Below are 14,273 nucleotides of genomic sequence, written 5' to 3' on the forward strand. Positions count from 1 at the left end.
GTCTGTTTTTACGTCTTTCTGTAAAACGCCGTTATTATCCAACCTCGCAACCACGAGACTTTCATTCTAAGCAAATCACTCTGTCTGAACATTTTTGCCTTAATACAATTAGGTTAATGTGATTTGAGGTAAAAAAGAGAATAATCCAGGCTAACAGTTATTTCACAGGCAGGGACAGGCACAACATTTTACAAAATGCACACGCAGAAATATGCATATACGCACGCACGATCACACACACAACATCAACTGGACACCAGTTGTGTCCATAGACCCGTTGTCCAGAGGCAGAGCTTTAATTTGTTTGAACATTGGAGTGTGGGTTAAAACAGCGAACCTGGAAATTGTCTTTTTTTTTTTTTTTTTTTTTTAAATACTCCAGTCTGAACTGAAACAATTAAAACCTGGTAGAAAGTGTGTAGAAACCAGTAGAACTATTTGGTGGATTTGGTTGATTTTGCAGTCTCATACCAGTGAACTCAACAAGAATATGGGCATAATGAAAAATGAGGGACTGTTGTTCGCTTGTCATATAACTAGTACATGTACTGTCAATATAGCATTGTAAAAAAATTCCAGATAAACCATATTTTTTTTTTGCCATTGTCACGCCCTGGTCATAGAGGCTTTTATTCTCTATTTTGGTTTGACTAAGGTGGGCATTCTAGTTTCTGTATTTCTATGTTTTGGCCGGTTATGGTTCTCAATCAGGGACAGCTGTCTATCATTGTCTCTGATTGGGAATCATACTTAGGTAGCCTTTTTCCCTTTGGTGTTTGTGGGTAGTTATCTTTGTTAGTGGCACTATAGCCCTGTTAAGCTTCACGGTTGTTTCTTCGTTTGTTTTGTTGGCGACATTTACAATATAATAGAAAATGTACGCTCACCACGCTGCATCTTTGGTCTCCTTCCGACGACGGCCGTGACAGCCATGCAAATATTGGAGTTAAAACATTTGAATAAGTTGATTTGAATGGCTGGTGGCCAAACCTTTGGGATGGGCTTAGTACGACTTCTGACGCTTATGTCATTATTGACTGACATGCTCACAGTGAGGGTATGCGTGCTTGCAGTCTCAAACACATGGTACATGACTTCAATTACACTTCAAAGCAGGACAATCTCACACGGCAGTTGATGCTTTTACTACGGAAAATATTTATTTGTTTGAATCAAAAACCAAAAAAGGACAGAACCCATAAAGACAAAGACAGGTCCTGTGGAGGCAAAATGTGACTCTACAGTTTATATGCAATAAATAAGAATAAAATGGACTCTTTGGGGATGCTGTGTGAGTGGATTGACTGCAGGGTCCAGGCCAAAGGAGAATGTGCTTATGGTTCTGTTCATCTGTGTGTATTTGGGAGACAGTGCAGGTGGTAGAGACTATGACCTAGCAGAAACATCATAATGGTTCATTACATATCACAAGGCCACCATTGTGTTTTTCTCCAGCAAGAAAGTATCTTCGTTTAGGAAACAACACATTCCCCCACACACATTATCTGGTATAAAGTACTTTGCCATAATGCTGTATTATAAAACGTGATTTTCTCAACATCCAACCATCGATCAACATCAGTCAACATTGTTTTCACTGACCTCATACATGCCGGCTGACATTTATATTTACAAAAATAGGATTTGCTACGAAGACCTTTGGCTTTTGATAGAGACTCAAATTTAAGGACATGGCGTGCTGTTCTGAATCCATCCGGACTAAAATCAATAGGAAAAGAATACGGAAAGATAATAGCATTTGAGATACTAAGTCCCATTACTGTGAAGACATCAGCGGAGTATTCACAGAGCTACGGGGGCCCATTCTCATAACACCACCATGGGAATATCACCATAGAAATACAGAACAAAATACCACTCACTCAAATATAACAGAGCATAATGGCTAGAGCAAAGGATATCATAAAATATATAAAGAAGTAAAGCAAATAGAGGCAAAAATCAAAAACAAAGTATGAACACAAAAATATATCAAAAGGTGGTGTACTTTTGGAATGGAATAAAAACACAATATAATAGAACAACAACTACATACGATAAAATAATAAAGATATCCAAAAAGATTCTATAAATACAGAGAGCCTCGTCTCCTGCTCCTGCAGAGGGAAGGTCAAAGGTGAGGGGGTCAGAGGTAGACCCTATGACGTCTCGTTGACTGTCCTCTCCAGCTCTATGATTTTAGTGCTGTCGTTCACCCTCTGCTCCAGAGACCTGGCGCAGAAGACAGACGAACAAATAAAAAACTACAGCACTACACTTTTACTGACATCAATACCCCCAAAATCGTGTAAAAAAACTGTTTGTGTGTGTGTGTGCATGCGTACGTGTGTGTCTTACCTGTGCAGGTCTAATAGCAGGGGTTTCTGTGGGTTCGTATCACTGCTGTTGCTGAAAGGTGGGCGTGTCTCAGCCCGCTGTGACTCCTCCCCTTTCGGCTGCTTTTTCTCAGAGCGCCACGCTGCCATGACAACCGTGGGCCTCTCCAATTGGTCAGGATAGTCCCCGCCCAGACCCAGAAGGTGTGGCTCGTCCAGCCCTCTCTCCTCATAGGACAGCAGGCTCCTGGACTTCACTGTGAAGGATCATGGGTAAAAAAAAAAATATAGAACCTGATCACATCATGTCCAGAAAGGAGAAAGTACTCAATGACATGCGTATCTTTTACATCTTTCTTTGTTGAAACGTCTTTTGGTTTTTAGGGACGGTATAATCCTTTGATGCGATCGTGTCTACTACTAATGCAATCCTACAACCCTCTTAACAATATGAAGTCTTATGAAATGGATTACACATTAAACCTAACCCTACCAACAGTAAACCTTGCTCTGTACATATCCTACAAAGCAGATTGTTCTGCTGTAGGGGCAGAGTGCCAGCAACACTGATACTGGGCTCTGTGGCAAACAGGCTGTATGTGGGAGGGAGAAGAGCTGTAGGGGAGCAAAGATCAATCATCATGAAATGGCTGCATTGCAGTTTAATCATGCTAATGATAGTCCCTCTGAATGGGAAATAATGACATTCAAGTGTACACTCTTCCAGGAGGCCACGCCAAAACACTCCAAAAGGTGTGTGTGTGTATGACTGGTAGGATTACGAAACACTGCTAGTTTCTCAGCACTCAGATTTTCAGAGCTAATGCCTCGCTAACACACACACACACACCCTGACACTGTAAAAAGATCAGCATTAATCCATGAAACATGAATGTGCAATGTGTGACTGACTGTGTGTGTGTGTGTGTAGTACCTGTAGCTGTGTAAGACTCCTGCATAGCCATGTCTCTGGAGAGGCCAGTCTCTGTGATGGAGGAGCAGGGACCCAGGCTGGAGTAGAAACTCCCTAGGAACACAGCAAAGCACAGCACCACTACCTAGACACACACACACACACACACACACACCACACACACACACACACACACACACACACACACACACACACACACACACACACACACACACACACAATATGTTATTAGGCTCCACAGTCAAGCACTTACATGAAAAAGACAAGACTGGCTGCCCACAACAGCTGACACACAGAGCATGCAGGAGTTATATAAAATGAAAAATAAAAGGTTATCCAATCGATATGAAACACAAATGCACGCTCGCGCACACACACACACACGAGCACACACACACAGAGCTGAGTGTTGAGTTGGGGAGACTCACCATGAGGCAGGAGGAGGTCTGGGTGCCAGTGACTTTGCAGGAGCGGGGAACCTTCCCTGCTACCACCGCCTGCAGAGAGTGCAGCTGTTGTATTAGAGTCCTAGGGAGAGGGGATGAGGGGAGAGAGGACGAGGGGAGAGAGGGGGGAAGGGGAGAGGAGACGAGGGGAGAGAGGACGAGGGGAGGGAGGGGGAAGGGGAGAGGGGACGAGGGGAGAGAGGGGGGAAGGGGAGAGAGGGGGAAAGGGGAGAGGAGGGGAGAGGGGGGAAGGGGAGAGGAGGGGAGAGGGGGGAGGGGACGAGGGGAGAGAGGGGGGAAGGGGAGAGGGGACGAGGGGAGAGAGGGGGGAAGGGGAGAGGGGACGAGGGGAGAGAGGGGAGAAGGGGAGAGGAGACGAGGGGGGAGAGGAGACGAGGGGGGAGAGGGGACGAGGGGAGAGAGGGGGGAAGGGGAGAGGGGACGAGGGGAGAGAGGGGGGAAGGGGAGAGGGGACGAGTGGAGAGAGGGGGGAAGGGGAGAGGAGACGAGGGGAGAGAGGGGGGAAGGGGAGAGAGGGGGGAAGGAGAGAGGGGACGAGGGGAGAGAGGGGGGAAGGGGAGAGGGGACGAGTGGAGAGAGGGGGGAAGGGGAGAGGAGACGAGGGGAGAGAGGGGGGAAGGGGGGAGAGGGGGAGAGGAGAGAGAAGGTAAAGTTGGGGTCAGAGCTTAGTCATAGACACTCACACACATCCTGTCGAAGACAATACACACACACACACAGCTAAATAGACACACAGCTGAACAGAACAGCAGAGAATTACACACTTCACTGGACTAACATATGACTTCACAGAATGTTACACGGTGCGTATTCGTGCACAAAACATGAAAACATAACAAAACATTACGCTCCGTTCGACTCAGTGAACTGTGTGATCATTTTACAAGGTTGGATTAATATTGTAGGAAAGGATGAAGCACGAAACATACCCTAGAGCACCATGTAATGTATGTCTCTTACTTGTTGGTACACTCCAGATTCTCCACTTTCCTGCGCAGCTCACTGTTCTCATTGGAGCAGTTCTCCACCCTGTGGACAATAGGGGGAATTACAAGATCAGTGACGGGTAGGCATAATACCTAGGGGAGACGGAAGGTACTACTGTATTTGTGTAAAAGCACCGTTGAGTTTAATGAATTGTCATTGCCATAATAAAGTCTTTATCTATAGCATTGATAATGACGCTAATTAATTACCAAAGAAATAGGGGGAAAAACGCATTCCCAAAGCAACACATTTGATTTCTAGCTGAATGAGAACATCATGAAAGACTCACTTCTTCTCCAGGGCGTCCATGTACTCCTTCTTCTTTCTGCGGCTCTCTTGAGCAGAGATCTGAAAGAAAGGATGTCGAAAATTACGCCAAGTCATGGCTCACGGAAGTATCACTTTAATGTATCACTCTGAAGTGTGTTATTATGTCTGGCACAGGCAGAAATAGAAAGTATTAAATATATGAGTGAGCATTTCTCCTTTGCCAAGATAATCCATCCACCTGACAGGTGTGGCATAGCAAGAAGCTGATTAAACAGCAAGATCATTACACAGGTGAACTTTGTGCTGGGGAAAATTAAAGGCCACTCTAAAATGTGCAGTTTTGTCACGAAACACAATGCCGCAGATGTCTCAAGTTTTGAGGGAGTGTGCAATTGGCATGCTGACTGCAGGAATGTCCACCAGAGCGGTTGCCAGGAAATTGAACGTCCATTTCTCTACCATAAGCCGCCTCTAACGTCATTTTATAGAATTTGGCAGTGCGTTCAACCCGCCTCACAACCGCAGGCCACGTGTAACCACGCCAGCCAAGAACCTACACATACTGCTTCTTCACCTGCAGAATCGCCTGAGACCAGCCACCCAGTGAGCTGATGAAACTGAGGTATTTCTGTCTGTTTTAAAGCCCTTTGTGGGCAAAAACTCAGTCTGATTGGCTGGGCCTGGCTCTCCAGTGGGTGGGTCAGGCTTCTAAGTGGTTGGGCCCAGGCCCATCCATGGTAAATTAAGAATAGGGCCCAATGAATTTATTTCAACTGACTGATTTCCTGATATGAACTCTAACGCAGTAAAATCATTGACATGTTGAGTTTATATTCATGTTCCTAACTGTTGTTTGACATTTCAAATCACAAATCGTAAACCCAAGTCCCACCTTGTTCTTGATCTTCCTGCGTATCTTCTTCAGGGCCTTCTCCTCCGCCTTGGACAGGGGCAGCTTGGTGGGAACAGGGTAACCCTCGGCAACCAGGGTTCTCCTCTCTTCTTCTGTCAGCAGGAGGGGGCCAGAGCCCTGCAACTTCTACGGGGAGAGGAGGAAGTGTCATCAGAGCCCATCAGATAAACTGACAAACTGTGTGGTATTTCAGTGACGTCCCTGTGTCTGTTCTCTGAATAGCTCCGTCGCTCATTCCTTCCGTTTCATGAGGTCGTCACTGATCTGACCAGGTTGGATTGGTGAACGCAATAGGGGGATAACCTCGTATTAACTTATCCAATCTCTCTCAGATCAGTGATCACCCGAAGAAAGGTAGGACGGATTCATATTATGACGACGGGGTCCCTGTATCTTCCCAGCGACTCCCTGGTCCCCGGTCTGCGTTGTACTTACGTGTGGGGCGGTGAGAAGAGGGGAGTTGGAGAGGGAGGAGGGTGTGCGCTGAGACACCTTGAGGCCGGCCTGGGAGGGCGCAGGGCTGAGGGGAGAGGAGGGGGTGGAGGGGCTGGCGTGTACCGGGCTCTGACAGCCCTCTGAGTCACTGCTGTGGGAGGAGGGAGGGGTGGGTGGCATCTGCAGAGACTCCAGACCTTGTGAGGGGAAACACCCACAAACAGGTTACACGCCTGCAAAACGTTCTCCAGAGACGATCAACACTAACATTTACAGACTTTGCACATTGGATTGTACTTAATGTCAACATCATCCATCAGTGGCTAGAAGGGATCCTCAGAGCAGCACAACACTGATCTGCCTGCATAGTAACTATACTGAACAAAAATATAAAAAAATGCAACAAATTCAAAGATTTTACTGAGTTACAATTCATATAAGGAAATTTGTCAAATTGAAATACACTTCTTAGGCCATATGGATTTTACATGACTGGGAATACAGATATGCATCTGTTGGTCACCTTAAAGAAAAGAAAGTAGGGGGGGTGGATCAGAAAACCAGTCAGTATCTGGTGTGACCACCATTTGCCTCATGCAGCGCGACACGTCTCCTTCGCATAGAGTTGATCAGGCTGTTGATTGTGGCCTGTGATTGTGGAATGTTATCTCACTCCTCTTCAATGGCTGTGTGAAGTTGCTGGATATTGACAGGAACTGGAACGCGCTGTCGTACACATCGATCCAGAACATCCCAAACAGGCTCAATGGGTGACATGTCTGGTGATTATGCAGGCCATGGAAGAACTGGGACATTTTCAGCTTCCAGGAATTGTGTACAGATCCTTGCGACATGGGGCCGTGCATTATCATGCTGAAACATGAGGTGATGGCGGCGAATGAATGGCACAACAATGGGCCTCAGGATCTCACCACGGTATCTCTGTGCATTGAAACTGCCATCGATAAAATGCAATTGTGTTCGTTGTCTGTAGCTTATGCCTGCACATACCATACCCCCACTAGGGCACTGTTCATCACGTTGACATCAGCAAACTGCTCGACCACACAATACCATACACATTGGTCTGCAGTTTTGAGGCTGGTTGGACGTACACGCCAAATTCTCGAAAACAACGTTGGAGGCGGCTTATGGTAGAGAAATTAACATTCAGTTTTCTGGCAACCGCTCTGGTGGACATTCCTGCAGTCGCTCTCAAAACTTGAGACATCTGTGGCATTGTGTTGTGTGACAAAACTGCACATTTTAGATTGGCCTTTTATTGTCTCCCAGCACAAGGTGCACCTGTGTAATGATCATGCTGTTTAATCAGCTTCTTGATATGCCACACCTGTCAGGTGGATGGATTATCTTGGCAAAGGTGAAATGCTCACTAACAAGGATGTAAACAAATTAGTGCACAAAATTTGAGAGAAATACGTTTTTTGTGCGTATGGACATTTCTAGGATCTTTTATTTCAGCTCATGGATGGAACATGAGACCAACATTTTACATGTTGCGTTTGTATTTTTTGAGAAAAAAAGAAGAAACCCGCACAGTGCTCTTGATAGTATCACTGGTCTTTAATAAGCTTACGTATATGACCGTCGTCAGAGCGTTCGTATTTAAAAAATATATATATTTTGGACACACCATACACATTGTCAAATACTTAAAGTGTGCTTGATTTCTCTTCAAAATGCATCTTCAAAATGTATGCACGCATGACTTTGGATAAAAGCGTTTGCTAAATGGCGTATGTTATACGATTATATTATTTAATGAGGTGGAAAGAGTCAGCACAGTACTTGACACGTATATTTGACCCAGGTCCGGGGACTACATACAGAGAGGTTATGAGTAGTGTGGTAGTACGATATGGTGTGTGTCAGGTCTCACCTTTAGGAGACAAGTTGAGGAACTGGTCCACCTCATGAGGCTCCAGTTTGATCTGGATCTCACCAATCTCCTTCGCCTAGACAATCAGACAGCAGAGAGAGACGTTACACACGCGCGCAGACGTTTGTGTGTGTATTTGTGAGTGCATGTGGGCCTGTCTGAATGTGCTGTGACTCTAGACGTCTTCTTACCTTGTTGGCCTTGCCCTGTGTGGCCATCTGTGGGTTGGGCTTGGGGGCTGGTGGGGCCGGGGCCTCAGTGATGTGGCCCTCGGGGGCCTGGGAGAGGGTTAGGGCGGGCAGCAGGGCTGGAGGGTCACACAGCAACACCTCCATCTGTTCCTCCTGCTCCACGGGCCAATCCTCACCATCTGATTCTAATAGAGCGAAACAGACACATCAGCATCAGCACGGTCACTTAGATGCTGTACGTACTGTTTGTGTCTTGTGTGGCCCTGAACGTACTAATGCATATAGCTCCACATATCTCTGTATTGCCACCCTCTTTTGTTATAGATACCGCAGATATCCTACACATTACAATACAGCATGTAATCTACAACTGTCCCTGAGGCCCAAAACCCTCCCCTCTGTCCTCCCCCTCTCACCTGCATCACTCCCCTGCTCCCCAGGCAGATGTGAGACGGGCGACTGGGGCCGGGAGTCGCCACACAGGGAGTAGGAGTGCTCCGCCTGGATGTGGGGCGGCAGCGGGGAGGACGGGGTAAAATCATCCCCCTCTTCCATGGCCTCTCCTTCCCGGCCGGACAGGAAGGGGTCGCTCAGGAGCTGGCCCAGCAAAGCATCCTGGGAGAAGTCATCCAGGAGGTCTGTGAAGTGCTGTTAGAGGGCGAGTGGGAGAAATATGGATGTTCATGATAGATTGACAAAAGACACATAGGAAACACAGACTTGAGAGCACAGACATGATAACATCTAGTCATAACACTGTCTAGTTATTACACCATATACCATGTCATTATTGTATCATATATCTGTCACTGTAGCTAATTTGTAATTACTGCCTATAAAGCTCTTTAATGGCTATCAGCACTTGCCTTTGAGGAAAAGCCCCCCAGGCCAGCAACAAACAGCCAATCATAGAGCTGTAAAATCCTCTCTCCTCCTGTGACAATAGAGGCTGATATCGCTCCCACCAATCAGAGCGGCCGTATCTCATCCTCCCATCTCTCAGACGTTTTGACGTTTGAGTAAAGGCCAAGACTGACAGCCACCTTCTCCACTTCTCCTCCATTCTTTCTCCCTTCCCTCCCCCCATCCTACCCTCAGAACATTCCTCCTTTCTTTCTCCCTTCCCTCCCCCCATCCTAACCTCAGAACATTCCTCCTTTCTTTCTCCCTTCCCTCCCCCCATCCTACCCTCAGAACATTCCTCCTTTCTTTCTCCCTTCCCTCCCCCCATCCTAACCTCAGAACATTCCTCCTTTCTTTCTCCCTTCCCTCCCCCCATCCTAACCTCAGAACATTCCTCCTTTCTTTCTCCCTTCCCTCCCCCCATCCTACCCTCAGAACATTCCTCCTTTCTTTCTACCTTCCATCCCCCCATCCCACCCTCAGAACATTCCTCCTTTCTTTCTACCTTCCCTCCCCCATCCTACCCTCAGAACATTCCTCCTTTCTTTCTACCTTCCCTCCCCCATCCTACCCTCAGAACATTCCTCCTTTCTTTCTACCTTCCCTCCCCCCATCCCACCCTCAGAACATTCCTCCTTTCTTTCTACCTTCCCTCCCCCATCCTACCCTCAGAACATTCCTCCTTTCTTTCTACCTTCCCTCCCCCCATCCCACCCTCAGAACATTCCTCCTTTCTTTCTACCTTCCCTCCCCCCATCCTACCCTCAGAACATTCCTCCTTTCTTTCTACCTTCCCTCCCCCCATCCCACCCTCAGAACATTCCTCCTTTCTTTCTACCTTCCCTCCCCCCATCCTACCCTCAGAACATTCCTCCTTGCACATTCCTTCCCCTCTTCCTTTCTTGATGTGACCCCAAAAAACTCTAATTCTAAACCAACACTGCTTGGGACAGGTTAGGACAGGCCTCTCAACCTCAGCTGTTCAGACGCTCCAATGTTTCTTCCCCTCTCTGCCCCCCCGCTTTTTAGATTCCCTACCTCTATGTCATCATGAGGACCTTCGGGTCAAAGACGTCAACTCAATGAACTGAGGGAGCATTCAATGTGTGTGACGGTACTGTACCCTGCACTTGAAAGTCATTATCAGATGGGTGTATACTATTTAACTATCTACCTCTATACCTCTTTCTGCTTTTCAGGTTATGTACTTCTCTACCTCTCTTTAACATGACTAATAACGCCTATCAGCCAGCTGGAACAGTAAAAATGGTCGGACTAGGCCATATTTTTTGTGGCTAATAGCTACATTGAAACAGCTTGTATCATCATGTCTTCTGTGAGCCAGTGGAGGACAGGGATAATACAGTATATAGCCAAGCCTTCCAAGAAAACTGTTGAATAGAAGACAGTCGCCCGTTCGCGAACACAAAAACGTGCTTTCGGTTGGTTTCACGCAATGATGTACATTGCCTTCGGAAAGTATTCCGACCACTTGACTTTTCCCACTTTTTTGTTACATTACAGCCTTATTCTAAAATGGATAAAATTAAATAAAAAAACTCTGCAATCTACATACAGTACCCCATAATGACAAAGCGAAAACAAGTTTTTAGAAATCTTTGCAAATGTATTAAAAAAAACAAAAACAGAAATACCTTCTTTGCATAAGTATTCAGACCCTTTGCTATGAGACTTTAAATTGAGCTGAGGTGCATCCTGTTTCCATTGATCATCCTTGACATGTTTCTATAACTTGATTGGAGTCCAACTGTGGTAAATTTAATTTATTGGACATAATTTGGAAAGGCACACACGTCTATATAAGGTCCCACAGTTGACAGTGCATGTCAGAGCAAAAACCAAGCCATGAGGTCGAAGGGATTGTCCATTGAGCTCCGAGACAAGATTGTGTCGAGGCACAGATCTGGGGAAGGGTACCAAAAAATGTCAGTAGCATTGAAGGTCCCCAATAACACAGTGGCCTCCATCATTGTTCAATGGAAGAGGTTTGGAACCACCAAGACTCTTCCTAGAGCCCTCCACCAATCAGGCCTTTATGGTAGAGTGGCCAGACGGAAGCCACTCCTCAGTAAAAGGCACATGACAGCCCGCTTGGAGTTTGACCTAAAGGAACCTAAAGGCCTGTCAGACCATGAAAAACAAGATTCTCTGGTCTGATGAAACCATGATTGAACTCTTTGGCCTGAATGCCAAGCGTCACGTCTGGAGGAAGCCTGACACCATCCCTACAGTGAAGCATGGTGGTGGCAACAGTACAGAGAGATCCTTGATGAAAACCTGCTCCAGAGCGCTCAGGACTTCAGACTGGGGTGAAGGTTCACCTTCCAACAGGACAACAACCCTAAGCACACAGCCAAGACAACGCAGGAATGGCTTCGGGACAAGTCTCTGAATGTCCTTGAGTGGGCCATCCAAAGGCCGGACTTAAACCCGATCGAACATCTCTGGAGAGACCTGAAATTAGCTGTGCAGCGACGCTCTCCATCCAACCTGACAGAGCTTGAGAAGATCTGCAGAGAAGAATGGGAGAATCTCCCCAAATACAGGTGTGCCAAGCTTGTAGTGTCATACCCAAGAAGACTCGAGGCTGTAATCACTGCCAAAGGTGCTTCAACAAAGTACTAAGTAAAGGGTCTGAATACTTATGTAAATGTGATATTTCAGTTTAAAAAAACTGTTTTTGCTTTGTCATTATGGGGTATTGTGTATAGATTGATGCGGGGGAAAAAACAATCGTATCAATTTTAGAATAAGGCTGCAACCTAACAAAATGTGGAAAAAGTCAAGGAGTCTGAATAGTCAATGTATATAAACCCTGAATTGCTGATGCTTGGCCATTGAAAGGCTTTGAAGCCACCGGTCGGCCATATTGTCACTCCCCAGTAGGAGCAGTCCTCCATGGAAATGAATGGAATTCTACACTATTTCAATTACATGTTTCAAGGACAAAATTGCATGTATTTAAGTATTTTTCAATTGTAGTGGGGGTAGTAACATTATATGACTTTGTATGTTCAGCGCACATTATATACAATTTAAAAGTATGCATTTAGGTGTCTGTAATAGAATAAACGTGGCTAAAATGAATGTAGACAATGTATATACCTTCCAAAATATTAACACAGCACCGCCTCAGTCATCTAGTGTATATATTCATCATTGATTTCCCTGCCTCCGCACGCAATTCTGGTGAGTTCAACGCTTAATTTTGTTTCTCTCTTTACTGAGGCCTGGGGGTGTATTCAACCGTTAAAGAACCAAACAGAACAAAAATGGGCGGGACCTACCTGAATTTGTCCAATAGAAACACTTGTTTTTGGTGCAAAACCTTTCCCGTTTGGAGTAAACGGTTTCTGTTACGAAACATTTTGCAACAGATGAAATGTTTTGCAACAGAATCGGCGTAATGAATACGCCCTGGTTAGAGCTCTAACTAGGTTCTGATGCAAAGTATGGAGTTATTCTAGAGTTCAGCACTGATATTTCCCCGAATTTAAACAGTGGTAGGATGACTAGGATCATTTTATCGTTCCCGCTCTTTCTGGTGTACAGTCTCTGTCACTGAGAATGTCACCCATTTTTGACTCAGACCGCTGGATGGATTACACGTAACAGAGTTCTGTGTTCTGGACTTGTATTGAACTGCATTACAGATGTGGGATCTGTAATGCAATTACAGGCTCAAAATGGCCAGAAACAAAGCAAGGTCTTTCTTTCTGGCCATTTTGAGCCTGTAATCGAACCCACAAATGCTGATGCTCCAGATACTCAACTAGTCTAAAGGAGGCCCGTTTTATTGCTTCTTTAAATCAGAACGACAGTTTTCAACTGCGCTAACATAATTGCAAAAGGGTTTTCTGATCAATTAGCCTTTTAAAATGATCAACTTGAATTAGCTAACACAACGTGCCATTGGAACACAGGAGTGATGGTACAATTTACAATACATTTACAACATTAACAATGTCTACACTGTATTTATGATCAATTTGTGCTTTTGAAAAAATTTGCTTTTATTTGAAAAAACAAGGACATTTCTAAGTGACCCCACACTTTTTGAACGGTAGTGTATAATGTGTGCGTGTGTGTGTGTGTGTGTCAAAGAGTGGGGCGATGTTGTACACTAGGGAACAGCGTTACTGTAGAGCTGAGGAAAAGGGAGGAGGGAGGGATGTTTCAATGTGTTGCTCATTAACAAAGACCCACAGAGACAACAACCTTTATTAAAATGATGGCAACCTCAACAACTTCCACAGCTGCTTAGATAGAAAACAGCAGCCTTTAACTTCCTGTTTAGAACTAAGAAGAAGAACGGCAGACATTTAAAGTATGCACATTATTCAAACGAGTAGACCTACAGATTTCACAGTAATGCTAAGAAGCATTACTCCGTAGGATTTGGAGCCAACCGTTCAGGTTGTATTGCAGTATCCTGGACACCACTGAGTCAGCCAAACAGTTACGTTATGGACCTGATTCCACCCAAAATTCAGTTCCCTAACGAATAACCTTCACCTGCTCTAGACTACAGTTCTGTCTCCGGGCAGAACTCACAGACCTGAGCCAATAGGAGGATTAGCCAGACAGGGCCTGTCTCTAAACTGCTACAGCAGGGGATAGGAAGCATCTGGAGAACGTGGTAGCATCTCAGGGAGTGGGCAGAGAAAACACTTCATGGATATCATCGAGTTGGAAAACAGAGAGCAACATTCAGAGGAAAAGGGTCGAATGACAAATAGGAAAAGAGAAGACAGCAGGCGGAAAAAGTGATGAATAGCCTGGAGAATGTGGAGGGAGCGCAAGGAGAAAGGGAGCGCAAGGAGAGAAGGGTAGAAATGGCAGGAAGCCAGGCATGTGGGTTCAGTTACAGTCAGAGAGAGCGAGAGAGCGAGAGAGCGAGAGAGCGAGAGAGAGAG

At 45.7% G+C, this 14,273-nt stretch overlaps 1 protein-coding gene across 1 annotated transcript in view; it reads right to left on the reverse strand.

The window, feature by feature from the left end:
- Positions 1-1,134: 1,134 nt before the first annotated feature.
- The window catches only part of LOC129838240 (cyclic AMP-responsive element-binding protein 3-like protein 2), a 29,075-nt gene continuing 15,936 nt past the window's right edge, over positions 1,135-14,273 (reverse strand). The window contains exons 2-12 of the mRNA XM_055905049.1: positions 8,850-9,081; positions 8,434-8,618; positions 8,243-8,318; positions 6,343-6,539; positions 5,887-6,033; positions 5,014-5,072; positions 4,698-4,766; positions 3,699-3,798; positions 3,271-3,394; positions 2,359-2,593; positions 1,135-2,232 (exon numbers count right to left, since the gene is read on the reverse strand). Coding sequence (XP_055761024.1) covers positions 2,160-2,232; positions 2,359-2,593; positions 3,271-3,394; positions 3,699-3,798; positions 4,698-4,766; positions 5,014-5,072; positions 5,887-6,033; positions 6,343-6,539; positions 8,243-8,318; positions 8,434-8,618; positions 8,850-9,081 — 1,497 coding nt within the window. The 3' untranslated portion in view covers positions 1,135-2,159. The remainder of the gene's footprint in view (positions 2,233-2,358; positions 2,594-3,270; positions 3,395-3,698; positions 3,799-4,697; positions 4,767-5,013; positions 5,073-5,886; positions 6,034-6,342; positions 6,540-8,242; positions 8,319-8,433; positions 8,619-8,849; positions 9,082-14,273) is intronic.

The sequence above is a fragment of the Salvelinus fontinalis genome, chromosome 39, assembly GCF_029448725.1.
Source record: "Salvelinus fontinalis isolate EN_2023a chromosome 39, ASM2944872v1, whole genome shotgun sequence".
Lineage (NCBI taxonomy): Eukaryota > Metazoa > Chordata > Actinopteri > Salmoniformes > Salmonidae > Salvelinus > Salvelinus fontinalis.